The 27115-nt window shown below is 51.0% G+C and overlaps 2 protein-coding genes across 3 annotated transcripts in view; one reads left to right on the forward strand and one right to left on the reverse strand.

Moving 5' to 3' along the window:
* The first annotated feature begins 12 nt into the window (after positions 1 to 12).
* Positions 13 to 26065, forward strand: KCTD10 (potassium channel tetramerization domain containing 10). 2 transcript variants are annotated; one of them, XM_072600172.1, is made up of 7 exons: positions 13 to 232; positions 6649 to 6862; positions 18266 to 18435; positions 19223 to 19309; positions 19728 to 19780; positions 20733 to 20928; positions 21850 to 26065. In XM_072600172.1, the coding sequence occupies exons 1-7, from the start codon at positions 230 to 232 to the stop codon at positions 22066 to 22068; spliced, it is 942 nt and encodes a 313-aa protein (XP_072456273.1). In that variant the 5' UTR covers positions 13 to 229; the 3' UTR covers positions 22069 to 26065. The 2 variants fall into 2 exon arrangements, with proteins under 2 accessions (XP_072456273.1, XP_072456272.1); XM_072600171.1 differs by having other exon boundaries at positions 93 to 232; positions 19220 to 19309.
* The window catches only part of MYO1H (myosin IH), a 53412-nt gene continuing 51735 nt past the window's right edge, over positions 25439 to 27115 (reverse strand). The window contains exon 31 of the mRNA XM_072600170.1: positions 25439 to 27010. Coding sequence (XP_072456271.1) covers positions 26987 to 27010 — 24 coding nt within the window. The 3' untranslated portion in view covers positions 25439 to 26986. The remainder of the gene's footprint in view (positions 27011 to 27115) is intronic.

Consider the following 27115-nt stretch of genomic DNA (forward strand, 5'->3'; position numbering starts at 1 on the left):
TCCGGGGCGAGGAGGAGCTAGGAACGCGGGGAAGGGGCCGGAAGTGAGCGTGCGGCGGAGGCTTGAGGCGGGGGCACCTAGCAGGGCGGAAGCGGGGCGCCGCCAGCGGGGCGGAAGTGTCCGCCCCGCCCCGCCTCGGCTCCCCCGGGCTGGCCCCCGTGCGCCTGCGCCAACTCTTTCCTGGCTGCCGCGGTCCCGGCTCGGTGGCTCCGGCGCTCTCGGGCTTTTCATGGTGAGCGGATGCTGGGCAGGGCAGGGGAGGAGAGGGTCGGGCCGGCCCGGAGGAGGTGGAAGGGTGCGGGGAAGCCCTAGAGAGCAAGCGCGGGGCGAAGGGGAGGGAAGGCGCCCCTGGCGGGCGCCGCGCCCCTGCAGCCTACGCCCCGTAAATGCCGGACTGGAGTGGGGGCGCTACGGGCGCTGATGGGGAGGGGCCCAATGGGCGGAGCGGGCGGGGGGCTGGAGCCCTCCCCGACGTGGAAGTGACGGACTGGGGTCCAAACCCGCTTTCCCTTCCCGGCCTCAGTTTCCCCAACTGTAAAATGAGAGAAGTGGGCTAGATGACATCTCAGCTCCCTTCCAGCTCTAGAACTATGACTAATTACGTGTGAGCTTGGACAAGTCAGCTTCCTGGGCCTCAGTTTCCCCACCTGTAAAATGTGGGAGTGGAACTAGATGGTTTCTGAGGTCCCTTACAGCTTCAGGTCTTTTCGGTAGTGATTTTGCACGGAATGATCTCTTCTGTCCCTTTCTACTCAAAATCTCCTGCATGAGTGTTTAACACAGTAATGATAATAACTGGTATTTATTATATGTATCACACTTGACCTACTTTATTCTCCTTATGAGGAGGGGTTTGTATTGAATGATCCTGCTCTAAACAGTAATTTTGTGATCCAGGAAGGGGCTCTCTGGATCTGGGATCAGACACACTAGGTAGCCAGCAGCTCTCTGGACTGTTAGTCCTTTTTCCAAGGGGTCTCTGTGAGCATTTGCTTGAAGGAATTATGGAAGGAGTGGGAATTAGGGTCTGGTTTGGGAGGACCCAGCAGTCAGGGAGAGACGCCAAAGCAGGGTAGGGGGATGGTAAGGCAGGTCCTGAATTCAGGATCACTTGGTCATAGGACCTATAGTTGTAAACCAAGGGCCACCCCTCAGGGCAATTGGAACCTTTTCTCTCAAGGTCCAAGGTGAGGGGACTGAAGAGTCTTCTTTGGAGCTTATGGGGAAGTTGGTTTGTTCATTTGTTTGCAGCATAAGTGATGGGAGTGTCTGGAGATGAAGATACCAGCCCAGATACTGGACCTCCTTGTTTGCCACAACCCCCTCCCATTCTACCATTCCTTCTGCCTTGTCCCTACCCAGATGCCCTTTGAATCATCATAACTAGCCAAGAGGAGCTCCAGGAGGTCTGTGAGTCCTCCAGGGAGCTGGGCCCTTCTAGCCGGGGAGGACAAATGCAGAACTTGAAGTTAGTAAGCATTTATTGACCACCTTGTGTATATACTTAGTGCTTAGGGTACAAAGAAAAGTAAAGACAGCTTTCCTCCCAGTGAACTCATCCACTAATGGGGAGAGACAGCAGGAACAGGCGAGATATATACAGAATAAATTGGAGATAATAGAGTGGAGGTGCTAGCATTAAGTAAGGGGGATTGGGAAAGGAGTCTTGCAGAAAGTAGGATTTCAGCTGGGACTGGAAGGAAGCCAGGAAGGCAGAAGGGAAAGGGAGAGAATTCCAGGCATGGAGGAACGGCCAGTGAAACTGCAAGGAGTCAGGGAAGCCCATGACACTGGATCTCCGAGCAGGGGGAGGGGAGTTAGTAAGGGGTTAGAATATTGGGAAGGAGGGGCAGGTTAATGAGGGCTTTGAATGCCAGGAGAGTTTCTCTTTGAGCCTGGAGGTGATGGGGAGCCACTGGGGTGTATTGAATGGGAGGGGGAGGTGATTTCTTTTGGGAAGATCACTTAGACAGCTGAATAAAGATTGGAGTGGAAAGACTCTGAAACTGCTACAATAGGGATTTGGTGAGGGACCACTGGAGTAGTAACAGTATCAGGGGAGAAGGGGAACAAGGCTAACATGTTGCAAGGTGAAATTGATAGAGATGTTGCAAAGGTGAAATCAACAGGCCTTGGCAACTGCTTGGGGAGAGGAAGGGGAAAGTAGTGAGGAGTTTAGGAGGCCACCTAGCATGTGATAGGGAGGTTTGGAGTAGTCCCAACTGTCATAACCAAGCCTGGAATGTCCCCTGATAATGGAGTAGATCCAGTTTGTCTGAAGAGTAAAATAGAAAGTCCAGTTTCCATCTCTAGAAGTGATGCTTGCCAACAGGCTTTCTTATAGTTTGTCTTAAGTCATAGCTGAAGGAGAGACAAGATGAGAATTTATTTACTGGCCCGGGAGACCAAATGATTAAGCACCTTTGATAGAATTGGAGATGTTATTCTGATTGTTTGCATGGGTTTGTCTCCTGTTAAAATAAGAGGATATTACTAATGCCTTGAAAGAAACTCTATGAACACCTTGGTCTGGGTGCCGCAGTTTAGAGTGGACCCCAGAGAAAAGTGACTTGTCACAGGTGGGATGTACTTCAGCCAGGACACCACATCCCCTGCTGATATCCCTACTGCCCCATTCATTAAGCATTGGCCAGACTGGACAGTGGGATTACTTTGTTGAAAGAAGAGAATAAATCTCTGAGTGTTGTGGAATATAAGACATAAGGATGCCCTAGAGCTTGGAATCACTCTGATGTGGTGGTGGGGAGGGCAGGGCCCCTGGTGCTAATTACAATGTAATTATTAAAACAAACAAGTCAAAGTTCTATCTTGAAACTGGAGAAGGGGAAGGGGTGACAGAGGAGATGAGAACATTATTCCCTGAGGGGATGGTATCCCTAGAAAAAAGAGAACCCTTTATGCTGCCCACATGATTGGGATAAATGAAGCCTTCTCTTTGATTGAATAGAACTGGTAACTGACACCTTGTATATCAGTTTCCTCTCTTTTTCCTCCTGGTGTCTCCTTCACCACTACTTTAATAATGAAATCAAATCTTTGACCAAGTGGAACATCGGGGCAGAGGGCTGGCGCCCCTGTGGAGGAGGGAGCTGGGGTTCTTCCTTAGCCACTCGCTCAGGCTGGGGGATTAACTGTAACTCAGGCTCCAAGATGGAGCTAAATGGGGCCAGATTATTTTCTCTGAGGGCCTCTCCAGATCCCTCAGCAAACCGACCTATGGACTTTGGAAAGTGGTCCAGCTCCCCTTATCAGATCTGAAGACAGAGCAAATCCAGGTCAGGGGATCTCAGCCATTGTTTTGGGGCAATTCAGCCTGGTACTGTTTAGAGAGCTAACTGAAATGGCAAAAGCAGCATGAGAGATTTATAAGGCTTCCTCTTATGGGTATGGTGCTGCATTAGGAATGTGAAAGCATGTGTCTCTGTGAGGAGGGCGGGTGGAAGTGTGGGGAGCAAAGAGAGACAATTTACATCAGGGAGAAATTCTTTCTGAAGCTAGATTAAAAAAAGTCAAGTACATAAGCATTAATTGAATCATCTCTGCATGTGCCGATTTAATTCAGTAAACGCTTATTAAGTACCTACCACGTGCCAGACACTGCTAAGCCCCGGAGTTGTGAAGAAAGCCCCCAAGCCCACAGTCCCTGCCTTCAAGGACCTCGAATTCTAACGAAGGAGGTAACGCAGTAAGCACTGGGCGCAAGCCTCCGGGGACTGGTAGCTAGGCCAGGACTCAGCAGAGACTCCTGAATTGGGTGGAATTTGAGCTGAGTTTTGGAGGAAGTCAGGTGGAGATGAGGGAACAGACATCCCAGGTGTGGGGCAGCCAATGGGAAAAGGATGGAGATGGGTGAGGGCAGGTATGTTCAAGGGGCCCCCGAGAGACCAGTGTGGTTGGAATAGAGTTGGTGCTAGAGGAGAGTGAGTGGGAGTTTATTGGAAAGGGAAAAAGGTGCTGGATTATGAAGAACATTGAATGTCAAACACATTAGCTTAGATTTGATCCTGGAATAAATAGAGAACCATGGGTGCTCACGGGGGCAGTGGGGTTGTATGACAGGGTCAGCCCAGTGATTTAGGGACTGTCCACTGAAGGATGGGTCCAAGTGAGGAGAGGTTTGGGTTAGAAGCCATCCAGAAGGCTCCTGTGGGCCTCCTGTGGGAGGCGATGAAAGCAAGAGAAAAGGGGTCTCCTAGACAAGATGTGGTGAGAGGTGGACTGTGTCTGGGGAGAGCAAGGAGTCAGTGGACACTGCATTTGTGTCCCCAGGGGGAACTGGGAGGATGATGGTGATCTCAGTAGTGGTGGGAAAGATTGGAAGAAGAGAGTGCTTGGGGAGCAAGATAAAACATGTTGAGGTGGAGATACCCACAGGACATCCAGCTGGTGATGTAGGGCTGGAAATACCACCCTCAAAGCAGGTTTTCTTAGCCCCCAATGTTCACCAAGACTTTGGGCAAGTCACTGGGCCTCAGTTTCCACACCTGTAAAATCAGATGATATCTGAGGGCCCTCTCAACTCTGACCTCCCATGATCTGGGTCACGTTTGTCCTAAAGTTAGAAATGTGGCTCCCTAGTCTGGGTTAATTTGTTGTGTGGTAGGTAACAGGCATCCATCCAGAGACCCTACACTGGTGAAGGGTCCTGTACAAGACACAGACGTGGACCAAAGACTTTATATTCAGTTCAGTTCAACAAAAACAATATTTGGGCAGTCAATCAACCAACATCTATTAAGGGTCTACAATGTGCTATCGAAATAGAACGTAAAAATGGAACTGGCCTTGTCCTCACAGAGACTGTGCTAAAGGGGGATAGGACTTGTCCTGTAAAGTACTGAGTGTCTACACAGTAAGCACTGGAATTGGAAGGAGGGCTTACTCCCTGAAGAAACAGGAAGTGAGATATGAGTGGAGTGAACTTGGAAAGGCAGCCATGGGTGGGTGCCGGAAGGCCTCGATGGTTGTGGTGGGATAGAGGGCTTCAGCCAAGGCCCAGCGACAGGAGATACTGTCTCATACGTCAAAGCAGATGGGCTGGTTGGATGGAGCATGGATCGCCTGAAGGAAGCATTGGTGTTGGTGGAGAGAGTGACTTGAACAGAATGCAGGGACCTGAGAAAGGAGTGGGAAGGGAGAAGAGCATTGAGGGAGATGGGAGAAATGGGGGGGTCTGGAAAGATCATGGTAGAGGTGAGCCTGGAGCTCCCTCTGCCAAATCCACCTTCCACCTTCACACCATCCAAAGTCCCTCTCTGCTTTCACCTGGACTTGTTTCCTGCGTTCAGGCCCAGAATCTTGCAGTGGGCTCCCCCTTGGCCGCTCCAGCCCATCCTCCACAGCCACTCTGTGTCTGTGTCTGTGTCTGTGCCTTTGTCTGTTTCCTTAAACAATGATCTGACCAGTGACTCCCCTCTTCAGCCTGACTCCCTCTTGCTTCAAAGATAAAACGTGACTCCTCTGTTTAGCTTTCAGTACCCTGCACAACTTGGCTCTGGCCTCCATGGAGCCTGTCCACCCTACCCAGGCTTGGAATGCTCTCACTCTTTCCTTTGGTCCTCCTCCCAGCTGCAGTGTCCCCCCCTAAATTGTTGAGTTACTTTATATGTATTGGTATTTATTAACTTTATAATACATTTGTAGGTATATTTGTTGTGCCTCCACCATCACCCCCAGGTTAGCCCCTCAAGAACAGAGATTGTCCCTATGCTTGGAATTAGAGGTGCTTAGTATTGGATTGATTGAGTCCGAGGAAGGCTGTTTTTAGGCTATTTAGAATCTGAGAGTGAGGAAAGGAAACCTTTTTAATGTCCAAAGCACCAAAGTTATACACTTTGCCAGTGTATAACTGGCTGATGCCCTTATGATGGGCCATCCTAGCATCCTCTGCCCTGTCTCTGAAGCACTTCTTGGCTCTCTGGGGCTGCCGGCAAGCCAAAAAGTGGAGCTTGGCTGTGCTTCCTGGGGAGAACCTCTTGGGAACTGCTGCCTGCCGGGTGGCTGGTCCACAGAGCCCCCCACTGAGACATGGGCCGTTTAGGAAGCAATTGTCTGGAACTAATATGACCAAAGGATTTAGAGCTGGAAGGAAGAGAGCTTAGCAGTTACCTGGGCCTAGCCCCTCATTTTACAGATGGAGAAACTGAGACCCAGAGAACTTTGGGTCACTCTGTAGTGAGAGGCAGAGCCAATGTTTTTCCCCAGGTCCTTCTGACTGTATCACAATGATTCTGGGACCCGTTCCTGGAGCAGCAGCATTGTGGATGGTGGGGAGGAAGGCTCTCCAAGCTTTTTGTCATTTCTAGTGTAGCTGAGCTCAATAGTTTACCACCACTGTGGTCCCAGAATAGTAATTACTCCTATTAGTAGCATAATGGTAATTACTGCCATTAGTACAATTGTTTCTGTGGGAAAGCAGGTCCCAGGGTACCCAGCTTTTAGAAGAAGCCAATTCTTCCTGTCCAGCCATTGCTGCTACCATGTATGATGCGCCCGGCCCCGTTAAAGTTCAGCTACCAGGCCTGGCAGGGCCCTCGGGCCTGACGAGGCTGCTCCCCAGGCCTGGCAGGGGGGCTTCTTTGGGCCTGGCGAGGCTGCTGTGTGATGGTTTTTCCCCACCTCTGGCAGGAAGAGATGTCGGGAGAAAGTGTGGTGAGCTCAGCGGTGCCAGCAGCTTCCACCCGCACCACTTCCTTCAAGGGGACGAGCCCCAGCTCCAAGTACGTCAAGCTCAATGTGGGGGGAGCCCTGTATTACACCACCATGCAGACCCTCACCAAGCAGGACACCATGCTGAAGGCCATGTTCAGCGGGAGGATGGAGGTGCTCACCGACAGTGAAGGTGAGGACCAGCCTGACCCTAAGGAAGGAAGTGGGTGGGCCCCTCTGAACCCAGACTACCTGCTGGGTGGGCTGGGGAGTGAGTGAATGGGGGAGAAGGCAGAGGGGGCGTTGAGAGCAGTCTGGCCATTTGTCAATCTTATGTGACCAGAGAGCACTGGCATGGGCCCAGGTTTACGGGACAGCCATGGCTTCAGCCAACTCTTGAGGTGAACACTGGACCGGCAATCAGGAAGACAGAGGTTCTCAACCCACCCGTGATCTGTGTTAGCCCTCTGGGCCCCAGCAAATCAGAGCAGCTAAGTGGTCCAGTGGATGGAGCACTTGGCCTGGAGTCAGGAGGATAGGAGTTCAAATCCAACCTCAGACACTTACTAGCTGTGTGATCCTGGGCAAGTCACTTCACTCGATTTCCCCCTCAGTTCATCTTCTGTGAAATGAGCTGGAGAAGGAAATAGCAAACCAGGAAATGGTAACCCATACCAGCATCCTTGCCAAGAAAACACCAAATAGTGTCACAAAGAGTCAGATGTGACTGAAAATGACTGAAGAACAACCCAACAAATCAGTTCCCCTTGTGGGGCTTCAGTTTTCTCATCTGTAAGAAAGGTCCTCAGTGGCCTGTGAGGTTCCTCCCACTTTCAGTCTGACAGCCTTCATGAGGCTGGGCAGAACCTGCTCTGAGGTAAGTGGAGACAGTGGTGGTGCCTTAAAACCTGCTTCCTTTGGCTCCCTGAAAGGAACCCATGAGCAACTAGTCTGGAAAGGATTCATGGGAGGCCATCTGGTCCAGCAGTAGAACATCTTTCATCAGAAGAGAGGGCTGGAGGAAGAAGGGGGCAGCTGGAAGGGGGAGGGGGACAGTGGCCAGGTGAGGTGCTGGGTGGCAGAAGGCCACATGCTGGGGGTGATGAGCACCCCTATCACTCCTGTGACCTGCTTTGTCCAGCAGAGGCCATCAGGAGGGACCTGTCAGCAGGTGGCCTCCTCTCTGCTCTCATCTCATTCCTCCTGCATCGCCTCTTCTCTGGCCTCATCTTCCTTCTCTCTGCCCTGATGCCTCATTCCCCCCCACCCCATCTCACACTGTTCCTTCTGTTTCATGGTGCTGCTGGAGGCCCCCACGCTGGCCAGGCTGGCTGTCACAGCCACCCCACATTTCCACATTTCTTCGTTCTCATTCCTGGTGGTTGGCTACTGCAGAGACTGGCCACCCCTCACTGGCCCAGCCTTTTAGGCTGCCTGCTATCAGTGAGGTGAGGAAACAGGCCTTCTCTGGGCTGTGCCTCCACACCCCACCATGTCATCCCCGACTTCCTCCTTCTTTGTTCCTGGCACTTCTTGCCAAAGCCAGCAGCTCGCCTTAGCGCCTTGGCCTTCTTCCTTCCCGTCTCCTCCAGGAGTTCTTGGGTCCTCCCTGGCCCCCTCTTCTGGGCTGCCCACCACCAGACTCATATTCCCCCAAACCTTCCACCCCTGGGGCCATTTTCCTGCACCTCCTTTCCTTCCACTGAGGGCCAGAGCCCTTGGAAGAAGCCCAACATTGCCTGCCTTCAGCTTTTTTGTCTCCTACCCACTCCTTGTGCTGGGGCTTTTGACCTCACAGTCCAACTGAGACTTCTCTCTACAGTTACCATTGATTTTGAAATGGCTAATGCTGATGGCCTTTTCTCAGTACTCATCATTCTTGACCTCTGCCGTGTCTCACTGACCCTGGTGACTACCCCTTCCTTCATTACCCTCTTCCCTCTTGGCCTTTGTCCAGTTCTGAGAGGGAGACATTAAAATCTCCTGCTATTGTATTACTGTTGTGTTACTTGCTACATCTGCTCATAATTCAGTTCGTGAATTTAGATTTTATCTATATCAAATTACTTATCTTCCCAAGAAGAGGGAGGGAGAAAATTTGGAACTCAAATTTTTTAAAAATGAATGTTAAAAAATTCTTCTTACATGTAATTAAAAAACCCTCCAAGTTAGAGGCTGCAGCAGTTAGACGTGCGAGGTCAGTGTTGCTGTTGGTTAGTGGCCTGAGGCTCCTCTCAGCGGGACGTGTCTGTTTTTATGTTGAGGCTTTCGTTGTTTCTGATGACATGATCCCAACACCTGCTTTTTTGGTAAAAACCCTTGTTCTCTTCTGTGCGTCTTCCTCCTTGTCTGGACTTCTCAGGCTCCTTTACTGCACCTTGATTCATCTCCTGCCCCCTAATCCTGGATATCTTCCCTAAGGTTCAGTCTCTGGACCTGCCTTGCTTGTTTTTATTGGTTGAGTCATCTCAGTCATGTTCAACCCTTCATGACCCCATGTGGGTTTTTCTTGGCAGAGATACAGGAATAATTTGCCATTTCCTTCTCCAGCCCATTTTACAGATAAGGAAACTGGGACAAACACGTTGAAGTGACTTACCTGAGGTCACACATCCAGGTGTGTGGGTGCTCTGTGCACTATGATACCACCTAGCTTCCTCCTCTCTCCCCTCCCCCCATCCCACCATACTGGTGTATAATAAGTACTTAATAAATGCTTGTTACTATTACTGTTATGAGTTCCCTTGGGCTTAATGAACATGTATGTGTACATGGATGAACTCCAGCTCTGTCTATCCAGCCCCCGCTGCCTGGATGCCCCAAAAGCTGTCCACAGTGGGCCACCCCCATACTGTCCTTTCCCTGTTTCTGTTGAGGGCACCAACCTTCCAGTCCCTGCATATGCAGATTCTGAGGCATTCTTGACTCTTCCCCAGCCCCTCCACAACTAGTCAGCAGCAGCATCTCTGCTGTCCATCCCTCCTTTCCAGTCATATAGCTACTGCCCTGCTTTGCATCCTCATCCTGTTTTCCCTGAATATTTGTAATAACCTTCTAATTGAATTCTTGTTTCCATGCTCTCTTCTTTCCAGTCCATCCTCTATGTAAATACCTAGATAATCTTCCCAATGTGCAGGTCCAACAATATTATTTCCTCACTTAAGAATTCTCAGCAGCTTCCTGCTGTTTTTAAGACAGGATGAAAAACGCCTTCATTTGTCCTGTAGGACCCTTGACTGTCTGGCGCTGGTCTGCCTTTCTAGCTTCCTTCCCATTATTCATTCTCCTTTATACATTCCACATTCCAGCCAGACTAGTCTCCAGCCTCCTTGCCTTTGCCTGTAGTACACTCTCTCCTCTCCTTATGTTCACTGTTTACTTTATTCTTGGTCCTTACTTACACAAGCCTGTCACTGTGCCTGGCATGTAGGAGGCATTTTCTGAGTATTTGTGTTCACTGCCTGCTCCTGGGAGGCCTTTCCTGACCCCTCATTGTTAGTGTGACATCTTCCTTGCATTGTGTCACCCAGCAGATCACAAGTCTCTCAGGCTTGGGCCTAGTGTTCATCTTGTCTTTGTGGGCCCAGCACTCAACACAGTGCCGTGCCCGTTGTAGCCAGGCCTTGTGGGACTGGGCGTGGGCCTTCCTCCCTTTCTTATAACAGCCTGAGGCTACCAGTGGCGAGTCAGGGGACTCGAGCTGCCCACCTGAGGAGGAAAACTCATTGTACCCTGGCCCAGAGGTAACCCAGGCATTGACCTTCAGATGTGTCCATGTTGTCTCTCCAAGCTCTGTACTCTTGAGAGGTAATGAATGTAGATCACCCTGTGTACCCTCAAGCCTTTCCTCTGCCTTGACTGGTTTTACTCACTTAGCAGGGCCCTGCTGAGAAAAGAACCCTTTGTAAACCTCAGAAATGGGAACTGGTGGCATTCCCAGCTCTCCCTGGCCCAGTGTGCCACCCCTTGCTTCACCTGGGCCCAAAACCTGGGGACCAGGGCACTTGGAGACGAGCCAGGTCAGGCGTAGAGCTATCCAAACTCCAAGACCAGCAAACCTGCATGCTGAATTTCTCCTCCCTGGACCCAGGAGAAGGGGCAGCTGAGGGCGCTGGACATCTGGGACTTGACAAGGCTTGGCCCAGGCCGCCAGCTGAGGTCCGTGCACCAACCTGTTGTTTTCTGCCCCTTGTCCAGACCTGCTGGGCATTCATGAGGGGAAAGCTTGCTTTTGTCTCACCACACCCAGCATCACTTAGGACTGTTTCTGGAAACTAAGACAATAACATTGGAGCCTCTGAAGGAAATGAGCCCCCACCCAGAGGCTGGCACCGCCCAGGGGGGAGGGGGTGGCAGGAGGAGGAGCCAGACTGTGAGGGGCTCTGTGCAGGAAGCAAGGGCAGGGTGGCCTCCCCAGGTTCTCCATGGAGTGCTGTTTCTCAGGCTTGGGAGCCACTGCATAGACTGTCCAGACCTTCAGGTCCCTGCCTGTGAGTTAGAAGGTTTTACCCACCCTGTGGGTGACCTCTGGGACAGCAGCTGAGGCAGTGGAAAGAACTCTAGGCTTGCAGTCTGAGAACCTGGATGCAAATCCTGGTTCTGCCTCTGACCTCCTGGGTACTGTGGCCAAGTCACTCTCCCCTGTGGGCCTCAGTTTGACCTCTGAGGCCCTAAGCCCTAAGTCCCTTGTCCTGACCTGACTTCAACGTCCTACAGCTGTGGCAGACCATGCTTGTGGGGGCCTTTGCTCTGTCCTCAGCTTTGATCTCCCTGCAGGGTCGGACCCCGTTGACCCTCCCTCTTAAGTACACCCTCCCTCTAGCTCTCTCCTCTCTGTCCTTTGCTGGGTTGTCAGCCACTTCCTGCCCCCGTCATGGGCATCTGGCCCCACCTGGGCTGTGGTCTGTGTCAGTCCCTGCCAAGACCAGCCTGCTCAGGACCTGCCATGGAGCCCTTCAGTGTTGGCTTCTTGGGTGTGTCATCAACTCCCAGAAGCTCAGTTATCTCTGCCTAGCTGAACCTTGGGTCTGTCTAGCCCCAGTCCTTTTCTTGAACATTAGTTATACTTCCCCTCTCTGAGACCCAGCTGCCACCTGGGCGGGGATGGGGGCGGAATGGTACCATAAGCATCAGTACAGGCCTGACTGATTTCTCTGGTAGTGGGCCTCAGGGCACTCTCATGTTACCCAGCTTCTAGCTCTGCGTTAATCTTTCTCTGCACCTTTGGAGGTTGAGGGAAGGGGCCCAGGGACTCACTGAGCAGCATGCTTCCTCAGGGTGGCAGATTGACTCACTTGCTAAAATGAGTCAGGCGTTCAGTCCCTGTGGACAGGGACTGACTGCCCACTTCCAGGACTTTCCAGAAGATGTAGAAATTTCAAATCTGGCACCTTGTGGATTGTGGGATCCTGTTTGAGGGGAAGAGGCCTGGGGGCCTTATCTAGGGGAATGGACAATGGGTGTTGGCCCATGGATGCCACAAGTTCTTGGGCCCCAACTGCCATCCTCCAGAATAGGCACAGCTGTCAGTGTGGACAGGCCCTCTCCTCGGGGATTGTCAGAGCTTAAATCTCAAGTTCCTAGGATTCTGCCAAAACTCTCAGGTTCCCCTTCATCACTTGGGCTGCTGCAGCCAGTTGCTAAATCAGCTCATTGTCTCGCCATCCATGGGATGGTGTCAGGTGATCCCCTGTGAAAGTGAGGAGCCCCAGGCAGACTCGTTTCCCCAAGCCATGTGTGCCCCAGCAGCTCTGCTGGTGCAGACATTTGTGACTTCTAATGGCTCATTTCAGTTAAGTATTTGAGGGTGATATGAAGGAGCTACTATGTTTTTCCAAATATAGGCCGAGTCTACAAGTGGAGACAGGTCTATGTGAGGTCTTCCTCCACCCAGGCAGCTGGTGGTGGCCAAGGCTGTGACTTGGTGGGGACATCCTGGGCTCGCACCAGAGGTCCAGGGAGGGTCAGTGACTTTCCCTGGGTTGTACCACTAGTAGGATTTGGGGTTTGAACCTGGATCTTCCTGATCTCAAGCCTAGCACTCTGTCTATGAGCCTTGCCACCTCTGTGAGGCCTGAGCATGGTACAGTGGCAGACATGTCTGAGACAGTGGGGGTGATGAAATGGAGCACAGCATCTTTATTTGAATTGAAAGAAATGTCTTCTAAAAACCTGTTCTCGAGAATACGTGTATGTGTGTGTGTGTGTGTGTGTGTGTGTGTGTGTGTGTGTGTGTGTGTGTAAACACACTGCACAGTAATTCTGAGTAACTTTTCGTCATTCCCATTTTATAGATAAGGGTACAGCCTCAAAGAGTAACTTGGCCAAGGTCAGGCAACTAATAAGTAGCAGGAGCACAACTGGAACCCAAGTCTTCTGGCTCCTGTTCCAGCATTCTTGCCATCATCCCACACCATCCTTTGAAGTGTGTCAAACCCTGTACTCTGAAATCCATGCTCACTCAGAAGGGGTCAGTCTGTGTGTGTGTGTGTGTGTATGTATATACATATACATATCGTGGGAATGAAACGTGTGTGCTTATATGCACATGCACATACATGTAGGTGTGCGTACATACATATGTTGTGTGGGCATGTGTGTAGATCTATGTGTGCACATGTGCATGTGTGGGGAACATGTGTGTATGTGTGTTTATGCCTATGTATATCCACATGCATGGAAGTGGGGAGTGTGTGTGTGTGTACACATCCAGGGCCATGGAGTGTAAGGTGGTGACATTGAATTGAATCAGACAAGGTAATGGAGCTATATCACATTTGGGGAATGTTGCCCCATCCTTGGTGACCCACAGTTTCTTGGGTCATGACAGCCCAGTTGTGCAATTCAGTTGTGGATTGTGGGAGTCCATGACCTCAGAAGACTCTGAATTGCAGCTTACCCAGAGAGCCCTGGGGTGGTACCCACCTGCCAGGTGTCATTAGACTTTGTTGAAGGCTTAGAGTGTGGGTTGTGGGGGAGGGTATGTGTGTTTCAGATTGTAGGGGATCTCTACAGGGAGGAGAGGAAAGAGGCTGATCACAGAGTGGGCAGGAGGTGAGAGGAAAATGGTGAGTTGTGGCATCCCTGGTAGAAATAGTGGAAGGCCTCCGGAGCATGAGGACTGGGGAATCCAGTTTGGGAGAGTGGATGGAGAGACATGGAGGAGAGTTGCAGGCTGGGAAGTGTATAGGGTTATGATCCACATCTCTGGAGAGGCTGCCCACCCACCACAGAGAGGTCACTGATCCAGCTGTGTTAGCCCCAGCACATGCCTGCATCGTGGGCATCCCCACCTAGGGAAAGGAGGGGCTAGAGAGAACTGAGACTAGGCACTTCTGTAGGGATCACCTTCCTTTAAGTGTTTGATGGGGCATGACTCTTCAGGTTGACCTGGGGCGGGTGTGTGTGTGTGTGTGTGTGTGTGTGTGTGTGTGTGTGTGTGTGTGTGTGTGTGTGTGTGTGTGTGTGAAATTAGGTGAGATGGTAATGTTGATCTTCACTGAGTTGGTTAATTAACATGAGCCAGCCTTAATAGATCAGATGGTCTGTGAGTAGTGTTGAATTAAGTCCTTCCTCATGGAATGGAGGGGGCCTTGGGCTCCCCCAGGCTTGGGAAGAGACTTGCCTACCAGCCCAGTGACAAGTATCTGTTGTCTGAGGCCCTGCCTGGTGCCCTGTGTACTACCTCTGGTCTGCTGTGTATTGGGACATTATGCAGTCAGAGTGGCCCCCAGAGACCATCACTAAGTTACGTGGGGGCAGGGATCTGCCTTTGGAGAGAGGACCCTCATCCACCAAGTCCCAGCTTCTAGAAAGAGGGCAGTGTATCACTGACATTGGGGGGAGCACCAGTGTGTCAGGACCTTGGAGGCAGAACCTGAGCTGAGCCTTGGAGATGCCTCTCCTCCCCTCCCCCCCACATTTGGGTAAACAAGTTGGGAGAGTCCAGGCTGCCCAAGAAGGAAGTGGTGTAAGTGAAGATGCAGAGGGCATCTGTAGCAAAGGATCTTGGGAGGTTTGTGAGGCAGCATGGTTTTCCTTTAGTACAAGGGAGGGTCTGTGAACTTGGCTTTTCTGTTTAAATATTTCAGAATCCATCGATTTCCTTTGCACTTCTTTTGAGACGGTGATTAGGTGCAGTAGAGTAGCTCTAGTCTTGGGGTCCAGAAGACCCAAGTTCAAGTCCTGCCTCAGACACTTCTTGGCCTTGTCAGTTCAGACAAGTCACTCAATCTCTCACAGCCTCGGTTTCTTCATCTGAAAATGGGGATGAGGACAGCCCTTACCTCTGAGGGTTGTTGTGAGGATCAAATCTGCGAATCTAGAAGCATGATCTAAATAAATATTGGTTCTTATTTTATGCCTTTAAAAGCATGGTTCTGAGAAGAGGTCCAAAGATTTCACTGGATGGCCAGAGGGTCCGTCCACTGACACATGCATTAACATGAAGCCTTCTCTGTTGCATTCCATAAACCGTAGGGGGCTAGCCCCCCTTGAGACTGCTGCCCCCATTTCTCTTATCCATCTCACAAGGCAGCCCGTTGCTCAAGACCAGTCTCTCCTTTCAGGAGGGAGAGACCCAGCTCCTCGGGTCAGAACCGGTTTTGGAGGGGGTTGGGCTTCTGATTGATCTTATAATACCCACGGCCAGTAGCTAGGCTTAATTGACATCTGAGGAAAATGGCCCTCCCCAGATTAAGCCTCCCCTCCCTGGGCTGAGCCCCCTCTGCTGTTGGGGGAGGGTGTCCCTTTTATAAAGTGATTAGATAGATTTTAAAGTGAAGATGGCATTAATTGGAACTGCCCGGCGTGTGTACAGTCTCCTCTGCCCTTATTTGTCCAAAATATGATTCCTTCACCACAAGCATTTCCTGACAGCATTCTTGGGGCTGAGCCCGACCGCGTGGACCTCCTGGTAGTTTATGGAAACTCAAGGCCGTCTGTCACTTGTCGACTTGAAGTGAGGGGCCCCTGCTCAGACTTCGCAGCTGGACAGTCTGTGGACCAAAGAGGAGTGAAGGGGAGGAGCCTTTTGCCAGTAGAACAGTGGAGAATGGTGGCTGTCTCTGCTGGGCCTCTGCCTGGATCCTCATTTGAGGATCATTCCCACAGCTCCCATCCTGCAGAGCCCTAAGTGCTCCCAAGGGGTGGAAAGGGGCCTGCCCAAGAGCGTCATGGAGCAGGCTGAGCACTGGCTAGTTCTGTTCTGAGTCCAGAAAGTCCCTTCCTTTCTCCACAGCTCAGTTTGCCCTTGTGGAAAATGGGCATACACTCCCATGGGAGACGTGGACAAAGGACAGATAGAGCATGTCCCAGCATCCTGAGTCCATCAATGGGCGTGATAATGTCAGACCAGGTGAAATCATGCAAGCCAGTGGCACTGCCATCTGTGGAGGAGAGAGACCTAGCCTTGTAGCCAAGAAGTGCCCTGACCTATCCTGACTGGGTGAGCCTTCCCTCCAGAAGGGTTTCCTCCCCACATAGTCACTACATCAGAGAAGTCCCTGCTCCTGGGCCAGGTCCTGCACAGCAGGGAGTTGAAGGAAGGTTACCCCCATTTTATAGATGACAAAACTGAGCCTTGGAGAACTTAGGGCAGGGGTGAGAATGTGTACCTGAGGCTCAGGGGAGGCCTGACCACCTGTGTTCTCTGCACCACCCCCAGTCATCTTGGGCACAACTCTCATTGTGCTCACGTACTGTGGTCTTGTCAGCCATCCCTTAGCAGCAGGCGTGCAGGGTCTTCCCCCTTTTTTACCGCTGTCAGAGTAGCAACAATCTGTTTTGGCACCTGGGGATCCTTTCCTCTCTCTCAGCCTCCAGGGCCCAGGGGTGGGGCTGGGGAGGGAGAAAAGGGGAATGCCTGGCGTGTGTCTAGCAGTGTGCTTGGATCAGAAAGTTCGTATTATTGATCATTTGCATGTGAGCTCCTTGAGATTGGGGACTGTGTTGGCTTCTCTTTGCATCCCCCGGGCTCATGTAACATGGTGCCTGGCACTTGGTACGCGCCTGTTGACTCCACTTTTTCAATCTGACTCTGGGTGATGACTTACTCGGAGCTGCACATGCGTGAGTGGGAGCCTGGTTTTCAGTGTCTGAGTCAAACATTCTTTTCAGCACACTCTGCCCAAGGCACTGCGCCAGTTTTATCAATGCCAGGGCTACATGTTGTCCTCAAGGTAGGACAGTGGGGAGGGAGCTGGCTAAGGGCAGTGGGTTGAGGAGGCCCTCCCGTGTGACATGCCATCTTTGTAAAGACATTCACTTGCCCAGCCAGCCAGCCACAAATGCCAGGCGCGCTTGTTGTGTTGTCATTTAACTTTGAGGAGGGGTGGCCGCTGATTACTCACTGGAGCTTGGGGACCCTAAGCAATTTGGATGTGTGAAGTAGAAGGTTCGGAGGCTGCTGGTGCTGGGCACCGGGGGGTTAGGGGGATAAGCCCTTCTAAGAGGTAGCAGACCTTCCCAAGGTGGGAAGACGGGGAAATTTCTGATAGCAGCAGTGAAAGAAACAGCTTTATTTTCAAAGCCTCCTCAGGATCACCCCAAAGAGCAATGACCCATCACTGCAGAAAGGGCAGGGCCTCAGGGAGGGCGTGCTGTGGAAGGGCACCATAAGCCCAGCCTGGGGGGCAGGCTTTGCTTTGGGCGGCTTGTTGGGTTGTATGGCGGCAGTGGCTGTGGCCCCTTCGCTAGACCCCAGGAGAGCCTCTTCTCCTCTCAGCTCAGGCTGTGGAGGAGGGTGTTTGCCCTGGCCCTCTTGTGTCTGAGTGGCTTTGCCTTCCCTGGGGCATTTGCATTTTATTTGGACACTCCAGAGGAACAAAAGCCTTCAGGGCTTCAAGGAGTTTCAGAGCCTGGCATCGATGGGGAGACATTTGGAGAGGTGGGTATCCAGGTGTGGCCTCTCAGATCTCACCACTCACAAGGCCAGTTCTGCTCTGCAGGATTGGTAACAGGCCTGAGCCTCAGTTTCCCTCTCTCTAAAATGAGAGGGCTGGTTAAAGGGCAGTATTGTCAGATAGCACTGGCCAGTAGGATGCATTCCAAGAGCAAGGAGAAAACAGCAGCTCCTTTGCAACCTGGAAATCGAGCATCCACATAGATGTCCACAGCACTGACTTGTTGGGCTGGCAATGGAACAAAAGGTTCTGACCAGAATCCTCTTCCCTCAGTCGTCAGCTCCCTAAATGGCCCAACCTGCTGCCAGGGATGTTCTGCTCTCTTCCTGGTCAGCTGGGGCCTAGGGGGCTCTAAGTCTGGGGGTAGAGCTGTGACCTTGGGGGTCATAGGCATCTCATCTAACCCCCCTCGTTACTGCACGGAAAGAAACTGAGGCCACCCCATGAGGATAAGTGAGGTCGCACGGGCAGAGCCACAATGTGAATCGAGGTGCTCTGACTCCAAACATGACCTGGCCTGGCCCAGCCGCAGGTTCTTTCTGGCCCGGTGAGCTGTCACTGAGGAGAGGCAGGCTTTGCCATCTCACTGGGCCCTTGTCTAAGGGAAGCGTTTGGGTCCCAGCAGGGGGATGTGCCCAGATGTCCAGGCTTTCCTCCCCTTAACCTCACTGGTCCTTTGTTCTCTTTCCCCACAGGTTGGATCCTCATTGACCGGTGTGGGAAACACTTTGGTACAATCCTCAACTACTTACGTGATGGGGCCGTTCCACTGCCCGAAAGCCGCCGGGAGGTGGAGGAGCTTCTGGCTGAGGCCAAGTACTACCTTGTCCAAGGCCTGGTGGACGAGTGCCTGGCAGCCTTACAGGTGGGGTGGTCAGCCTCCTCGAGGCTCAGCACCTGCTCTGGGACATGCTGCCTCCCACCTGCGTTTCTTAGGGGTGGCCTTCCAGGATCCTGAAGCATCTGCCCTCCTGGCACTGCTGCACTTGCCCTCCAGGGCCTTTAGCTGTACCCTTGGGCACTTCATCCCTTGCCCAGGATTTGAAAGACTGTCCTGAGTGTGGGGGGGAGGAGTCAGCCTTACACTTCTTGGGTAGAAGCTGCAGGGGCTGATGGAGGCCAGAGCCCTGAGCTGGCATGGGGAGCCAGGAGAGCCAGTGAGCTCCCCCTTCCTGGAGGTCTTTAAGCAGAGGCTGGTTTGCTATGTGGGGTGGGCCCCTCCTGACTGAAAATGTGCCAGACCTCTGTTCCGTGAAAAGATTTGTACCAAGCCCACTCTTTGGAGGAGTAGAAACTTCCAGGAAGACAGGAGATGTGGGGGGAATCTTACCTGTCTTTCTTAGAGTTTTCTTCTCCCCACTCCTGCCCCCAAGCCCTGCATCTTCCCTCCAGGCCCCATATCGGGCATCAGGCATTTCAGGACCCCATGTTGGCATGACCACATGTTGCCATGGTGCAGGGCTGTCATCCCTGGCTGCACACTTCCAGGCGCATGGCAGAGCATCTCTCACAGGAGCCCCTGGCATCTGGCAGACTCCTTTTTCTTGCCATTAGGGCTTGTTAAGAACACTTGGAATTTAGAGTCCACAGAATGGGGGGAAAGCTCCTTCCGGGCAGACCCCCTGGACTGAGGGCACATTTTGTTCCAGCAGAACAAAGATTCCTATGAACCTTTCTGCAAGGTCCCTGTGATCACCTCCTCCAAAGAAGAACAGAAACTGATAGCCACGTCCAACAAGGTATGTGGGAGGTCCCGGCTCTGCGCATCCACGGGAGGTGAGGGCGGGCACTTAGAACTAGGCAAAGGAATGAAGTGCCCACTGTGCCCAGGCTTTGCAGGTAGTTCACTCTCTCCTCACAACAGCCCTGGGAGGTAGGTGCTACTATGATGATCCCCACTTGAGAGTCAAGGAAACTGAGGCAGGCAAAGGTTAAGTGACTTGCCCTGGGTCACCCAACTATAAATTGTCTGAGATTGAATTTGAACTCAAGTCTCTTGACTGCGGGCCCTGCGCTCCCCATTTATCCCTCTTCTCCCAGTTGTGACTCACATTAAGAAACTGTTCTAGCCTTTCTCTTCTCTCCTGCCCTCTGCAGAGTCTCCAATCCTAGCAATGGGCCAATCTAGCAAATAATTTCTTTTTTCTTTAAATGCAGCCAGCAGTGAAGTTGCTTTACAACAGAAGTAACAACAAATATTCTTATACCAGGTAAGGCCAAAGGGGGTTGGGGGAAGATACATTTATTCCCAGTAAGAAAACCTCAGAGACCCTTGAATCCAGACCCTTCCTTCTAAAGATGAGGCACCTGCACCCAGAGAGAGGAGGTCATTCACCTGAGGTCATGCATTGGGTTAATAAAACCAGAGTCAGGACTGGAACTCAGGTCTTCCATTGAACCTCAGCAACCGTTTTGTCTCCTCACTTCTGTCCTCTCCTTGCCTACCCCCCAAAAGTACGTGTCCCCCAGGATTTGGGGGAAACTTGTTTCTGCCCCATTTCTTCCTTGGGTTGAGAATTTGAGGTGGGGATTATGGAAATGTGACACAGCCCTTCTGTTGGGCCTTCCACTTGTCAAGAGGGCGTCTGTGTGCGTGTTCCAAGCTTCTGTTCAAACACTGACCAAGCGTCTCCTCTGTTCTGAGGCCCGATTTGGAATGCTATGAGCATACACAGAGAGGTCCATGGCAGGGACTTAGAAGGGACAGCGCCAGCCACAGAAGGAGGCCCATGCACAAGATGGCACCATCATTTTATCAATTGCCCAGCGGGGTTGATTCTGTCTCTGCAAAAATCAGCCTCCTCTGTCTCCCCAGTCACGTTCCCATTGCTGTTACCCTGGTTGGGGCCTATTTCTTCTCTCTCTCTTAGGCCACTAGGAGAAAAATCTCCTGATTGATCTCCTCACCTTGAGGCCTCCCACCCCTTCCAGTCAATCAGAATCATTAATGAGGTGGTCATCAAGTGCAGGCTGTTGACTCCATTTGGTTTCTATAAAGGCTGTGGTTCTGTGGCTCATTCCACTGTGCCTGGCCCCCCCTTGCCTCATGCCCAGCCCTCCTCAGGTGATGCCCTCCAGTTGGAAGGGTGGTTCTGCCTCCAGCCCACTCACACTGCACCAGTCCTTGGGCTCAGTTCACCACATCGGATGTTTTTTTTGTAGCAATTCTGATGACAACATGTTGAAAAACATTGAGCTGTTTGACAAGCTGTCACTGCGTTTCAATGGGAGGGTCCTGTTCATCAAGGACGTCATTGGTGATGAGATTTGCTGCTGGTCCTTCTATGGTCAGGGCCGGAAGATCGCAGAAGTCTGCTGTACATCCATTGTCTATGCCACAGAGAAGAAGCAGACCAAGGTGAGGGCCCCAAGAGGCCATGGCCCTCCACGTCCAACATCTCTTGGAAGTGCAGGGTTAGGGCTGGAAGGGGCCAAGAGCCAGACAACCTACCCTGGGTCACACAGGTAGGAGTCGGGGGGATCAGTTCTGGACCTGGGTTCTGTCTGTCCACTACACCAGTGCCTCTGTCCCAAGACAGCCCTCACAGTGCTCTGGCAACTTTGGTGGCTCTTTGCTCTTGAAAAGCTATCTTCTGTCACCCCTGCTGGCCTGAAAAGAGAGCCAGACTTGGTGAAACCGGGTCAAGGTCCCTGGTTGACCCCCAGACCCTTAGCTCCCTTGAGCTTTGTGGTCCAATGGTCATCCCAAGCTGGAATGAGCAAGAGTTCTGTCCCTCAGGTAAAGGGGATCCTTCCACCAGAAACCACAGGCCTAAGGGAGGAGAAAAAGGGAGGGAGAAAGAGAGATGGAGAGAGGGGGGAGAGAAGAGAGAAGGAATGGAGAGAAAGGAGAAAGGAAAGAGAGAGATCTGACTTACTCTCCTGGGTCCAGAAGAATTAGGCAGGGTTTAGGGTGGGAAGGGGCTGCAAACTTACTGGGAGGCAGCTTGAAGTTCCAAGTCTAGCTGGCCCCCCTAACCATTAGAACTGTCCAGCCCGAGGAGGGGCACCCAGGCTTCCTTCCCATTTAGAGATGATGATTGTTCTAGGCACATGTAATGGGGGAGAGAAGAAACCTGGGCAAACAGTGATGGCTGTCTTGGAACATGTGAAGACTTGCCCTATGGAAGAGGGATTCACTGGTTCTGTTTGGGCTCTAAGGGCAGAATTAGAGGTCGGTGGCAGAGGGCAGGTCCTGTTGGAACTAAACCGAGTTTGGGGGGAATGAGCATCAAGAGCTGTAGGTTTGAGGGACTCACCCCATTTTCTGGGAACACAGGTGGAGTTCCCCGAGGCCCGCATTTATGAGGAAACCCTGAATATTTTGCTGTATGAGGCTCAGGATGGCCGAGGCCCCGACAATGCACTTTTGGAGGCTACTGGTGGTGCCGCCGGCCGCTCCCACCACCTGGATGAGGATGAAGAGCGCGAGAGGATCGAGCGTGTCCGGCGGATCCATATCAAGCGCCCCGATGACCGGGCCCATCTCCACCAATGAGCAGTCCAGCCACCCTCGCTGTGCTGCTCACAGAGACTATGCCCAGGCAATGTTGAGAGCCTGTCAAGTCTGGATATGGCATTTTGTAACAAACCAGATTGTTCTTTTGGCATTTCTTGGCAAGGTAAATTGGTTCTGTCACGGGGACACTCCTCACCCTGGGACTGGTCATGCTGCGTCTGTCATTTTTCCTTTCCCTGAACATCAGCCAGCCTTTGGGGAAAGCATTGCCCAGTCCTGGGGATGAAGAGTGGGAGTGATTGGGAGGTGACAGGGAGGACTTTCATTTTCAGTATTTATTTTTGGTGGGAGGCCTGCAGAGTCAGCTCACAGCTCTCTGCAGATCTCCCTGATGTGGGGGTCAGCCGCCTGTGTCATGGAGGTCTGCCCATCCCGAGGGGAAGCGTGGGGCCATCCTGCCACAGTGCCCCCTGCTAAGGAAGAAGGCCCCATGTGGCGCATACAGTATTTCCATGGCCAGAAGGCAAAAAAAGGGCAACAGCAAAGCCTTCTCAAATGGGAATTTCTTTTCTCTTTGAACAATCACGTGCATCTTGTGGCCTTAGTGTAAGGATGCAGCAGATGGACCATCAAGGGTCCTGTGTTAAGTTCTGCCCTTTATCCATGAGCTCTGTTTCACTGGCCCATGGCAGGGCTCTGGCCATGACCCTCCCCACCAAGGGTCTGGTTAAGAATCTGGCTTGGGGGGGTCAGCTTTGCATGGTCAGCGGGTCCAGTCCCCATGTTATAGGCAGGACAGCACACGGCCATTAAGCCAAGTGGACCCCATTGTCCAACTGTGTTCTCCGCTACAATGCTGACAATGACTGAGGGGCAAAGGACATAGCCTCGGGACTGCTAGGGCTTCCTTGGTCTCAGGAGCTCCAGAGGCAGGTCCATCTACCACTGCAGGTCAGCACTTTTCAGCCATTGACTGCTGTGGGGAGTTGTCTCCATCTCCATATGGTTGGTCACACATCTTGTAGCTGCCAGTCTTCCTGGCTCTAAGGCACACTCTATTCAGCAGCTCCTTGGCTTTGCCCCTTCCCCCTCACCCCTAACCTACCCCCTCCCATGCCTCCTAAGAGGCAGGAAGGCCCATCAGCAGGCTTTAGGGTGGGTCCTTCTGCTGGGTCGGAATCCAGATGACTTCTCCAGCCCCTGCCCTGCTCCCCAGGGTCCCCAGCCCTAGAGCAGAGACTCCAAGAGACCAGCTCAACCTCTCCAAGGAGAATGTCCTCGCTTTGGAGCTCATGTTTCTGTAGCATTTTCTTGACCACAAGCTGCCAGGGAAAGGATGTGACTATCAGCAGCCCCATTTTACTGATGGGGAAACTGAGGCTCAGACACTTGCACCCTGCGCACCATTATCCAGCTAGTCCGTATCAGATCGGGCTGCAAACCCAGGTCTTTTGCCTTTCCTTACTGTAAATAAGAGAATGTTCTCAGCAGGATTCTAGGTCTTGTCTCTGGGTCTCTATGTGGCTCAGGCCCCAGCTTTGTCGGCTGACTGACATGGTGTACAGATACCTTTAAAATGTCTTCTTCTGCCTGTTTGTTTTTGCCACTTTCAGAGAATAGAAAAAGAACGTGTTTGTGTGATGGTGAGAGAGTGAGTCGTGTTCCCTGGGGACCCCAGAGCCCCCCCCTCCCCCGGGCCATCGGGGTGAGTGGGTTCAAGGTGGGCGCCTCTCTGGTATCTTTGCCAAGAGGGAACAGAAGGGTGACTTGGACTCTGCCAGGGGAGACTCAGGCATGTGATGGCAAAGCGATAATGGATGTGAATGAGAGACAATGTCTGTGTATTGATCAGAGGGATGTTTGAGTTTTATACCAAAGCGTTAGTCGTGGCAAGTTTGATTGTTACCAGACAAGGTATTTCTGTGAGTCTATTTATGTATTGAAGAGGCTTCTTGTGACTTAAGCCATACGCTCTCAGAGGAACTTGGCCTGTAAGCGGTCAGAAGGGAGCGAGTTTTTAAATATTGTTTTATTGTCTTCTGTTATCATCCCCCTCATCATCCCAAAGCCTGTAGAGATCAGAAATCCCACCCAGATCATGTCTGACTATTCTGATCATGTATTCATCAACCAAAGGCTGAGATTGGTTGCTTTGTACAAAATGTTCCTGACTCAGTTTATCTAGTCAGATTGATTAGACCTGCAAGGGTCTTCTTCCCCAAAAAATTACTTTCAAAAGAACTTTGTGTTGGTTGGGATTTAAGCTTCCCACATGAATCATATACACTGGGACCTCTGGGGAGATTGGGACAAGCTCCCTTCCCATCTGCTGGGTGGTCTTTGTGAATCAGGTCACATTGTACGATGATAAAGCATTGTGAGTGTGGGTAGGCCATAAAGGTGTCCATTGTATTGGAGAAGTCACTGTATAATTATTCTTCAAAAGTAGACTTTTATTCATCTAGAATTTATTATTCACATAATAAAACCTGGACTTTATTAGTACTTCCATGGTCAAGACGAAGTTTCTGACAATTTGCCTTTTCCTTCTGTCTCAGTCCCCCTTACGTACAGTCACAAGAATGGCTCAGCTTAGGGGAAGACCAGATGGTCCCAAAGCTGATGGTAGCACTGACCAAAGTGACCTCCTGGGGACAGCATCCTGCAGGGAAGGGGAAAAGATCCCAGTCTGAGTAGGCACTGAGAAAAAAGCCAGTTGGCATCTCAGAGTCGTAGCTCAATCCAATGATGCTGGAACCACACACTTCCTTTATCACACTGTGACTGGTTTTACCCATTTCTTTCCCTTTGTGGCAAAAAGACAAATCATGGTTCTGTAAGAACCTCCCCAATCTTGTCTATCCTCAACAAGCCCACCCCATGACTGCCAACCCTGTCCCTGAGGCCAAGATTCTTTGTTACTCTTCAAGCAGGGTGCTCTTAGCCCAGAATACTGTCTTAGGGCCAGCCTTAAACCAATGGGGGAAAGAGCTCATAAGCTAATCCCCCAACTCCTGAAGCTGTCCTGACCCTTTTAAGATCAAACTTTGTCCTCCTCTGAATTGAGCATACAATGCTTTGGCTCACTCACCATCCTTTTAGAGCTTTTCTCACAAATCCAAATTTTCAATTATCCTCTGAAGTTAAACTTAGATTTACGTTCCTATCCCATGAAGTGAAGAGTGATGCCATTAATCTGACAAAATTCAAGAAACATTTATTAAGTGCCTTGTATCGGCATTGACTGATCCAACCCCAAGCAGAAGGATAAGCCAGGTTCTAGATTCCGCCCCAAACAGGACATGAAACTGGTTTCTAGATTCAACCATTACTTGCAGCGTTTTTCCAATGACACTTCAGAAGTTAGAAGTTGTCAGTTGCTCAAGAGAGGTCAAAGATCAGCCCAATGTTTAGTCAAAAATAGTCCATTTTATTGCACAATTACAAAAATGAGGTTTAGCACAGCTTTGAAAGAGGTGGAGGACACAATGTTACTGCTGCTCCTAATACACTGACCGCTCTTTCCAGGAGACTCAGTTCTGGCCACTTGCATCCCATGACCAAGACATTCAATCATCCCCCACACTCCACAGAGTGTGCCAGGAGAGTGGAGTTTCTGAGCCCTGTGCTGAAGCCTTAGATCTTAGTCCAGTCTTTGCTAACACCATATTTCTGTATCCTTCAAAGAAACTGTCAGACTGAAACCCCGAACATTCGTGGACCATGTCTGGCCCATAGGCGCATAATAGACCATCATAGACCATGACTGTGAGGGGGACATAGGCGTGATTCAGCTCCTGTAGAGTTGCAACAGTAGAATCCTTCCTTTCCTGTTGAGTGTACACACTTTTAACTAGAGGTTCACCAAAAATATCACTCTAGCACATTCTGATGTTTTATACTAACTGCCCTCCCTTGAAGCTATGCACAAAATGCTTGTGTTTTGTTGTTTTTTAGAAATATTCAATGTTTGTAAGTTACAAGCATTTGTCTATACATATGTATATGCAAAATAAAATTATATAAAGGACTTCTACATACAGCTGTCTGACCCCTGTTTTCTAAGCTTTCTCAGGCCCATTTAAGCCAGGCTTCCATGCCTACTTTCAAGGCACTAGAGATGGGAGAGAGATGTCATCACTCTGGTTCAGTGCAATGCTAATCAGGAGTCGTAGGTCAAAGAGTGGAAGACAACTTCCGCCATATTGCCATATCCTCAGTAGATTTTTCACTATCTGGAATGGGGGGAAAATGCCTCTAGCTCTGCCTTCAGACAGAGAGCAACCTATGAGAGCCAGAACTATGGGAATAGCCTTCAAAGAGACACACACACACAGGTCCTTAAGCAGCTCCTTAAATGTTCTAAGCTACATTTAGTACAAGCCAGAAACTCAGTTTCTATAGCTCTGTAAAATTCCTTTTGCTTAGTAATCTGTCAGATTGTGTATTTAGGATCTCCTTAAACAACCACCTCATTCCTACACCACTGTCCAGGAAACACTTCCAGTGTCGTCCTCCTTCATCCCAGTCAGGTGGATGGTCATTCGCTTGGGCAACAAAAGAGGGAAATACTTCTTGGGATGGTGTCACCAAGGAAGCAGCTGCAAGAGTGGTGGAAGGTAGTTTTCTGGCCCCAAAACTAACTTGAATGAAGGTGAAAGCCAAGTAAGCATTAGGTACTGTAAGAACATTCAAGAAGCTCACTGTTTTGTGGGTTCAAACAAAGCCTCACATTTGAAGACTAGCTAGAGTAGATGGGATCTACATCTACTGTGACATGACCATATATACATGACTGTTACCCGTTAAAATAGGAGATGAAAAATTGAAAATGCAGAATTCCTCAATAGCACCCACATTCTTATGCATGAAGTTGGAACTCATTTGTTAAACTGGAGCCTTCATGCTCATTTACCCCTTTAAGAGCCAAGTTGGTGACCATTGGACATCGCCCATATCAGGATTTCATCTGGACTGACACCTATGGGAGAAATGAGTCTTAGTTTCAAGAGTAGGGGAGGGAAATCTTCACACTTCAGCCCCTGCCCTTAGTGTAGAAGAAGAAGACAGCTGATGACCCTAGTTA

The sequence above is a fragment of the Notamacropus eugenii genome, chromosome 4 (genome assembly GCF_028372415.1).
Source record: "Notamacropus eugenii isolate mMacEug1 chromosome 4, mMacEug1.pri_v2, whole genome shotgun sequence".
Classification (NCBI taxonomy): domain Eukaryota; kingdom Metazoa; phylum Chordata; class Mammalia; order Diprotodontia; family Macropodidae; genus Notamacropus; species Notamacropus eugenii.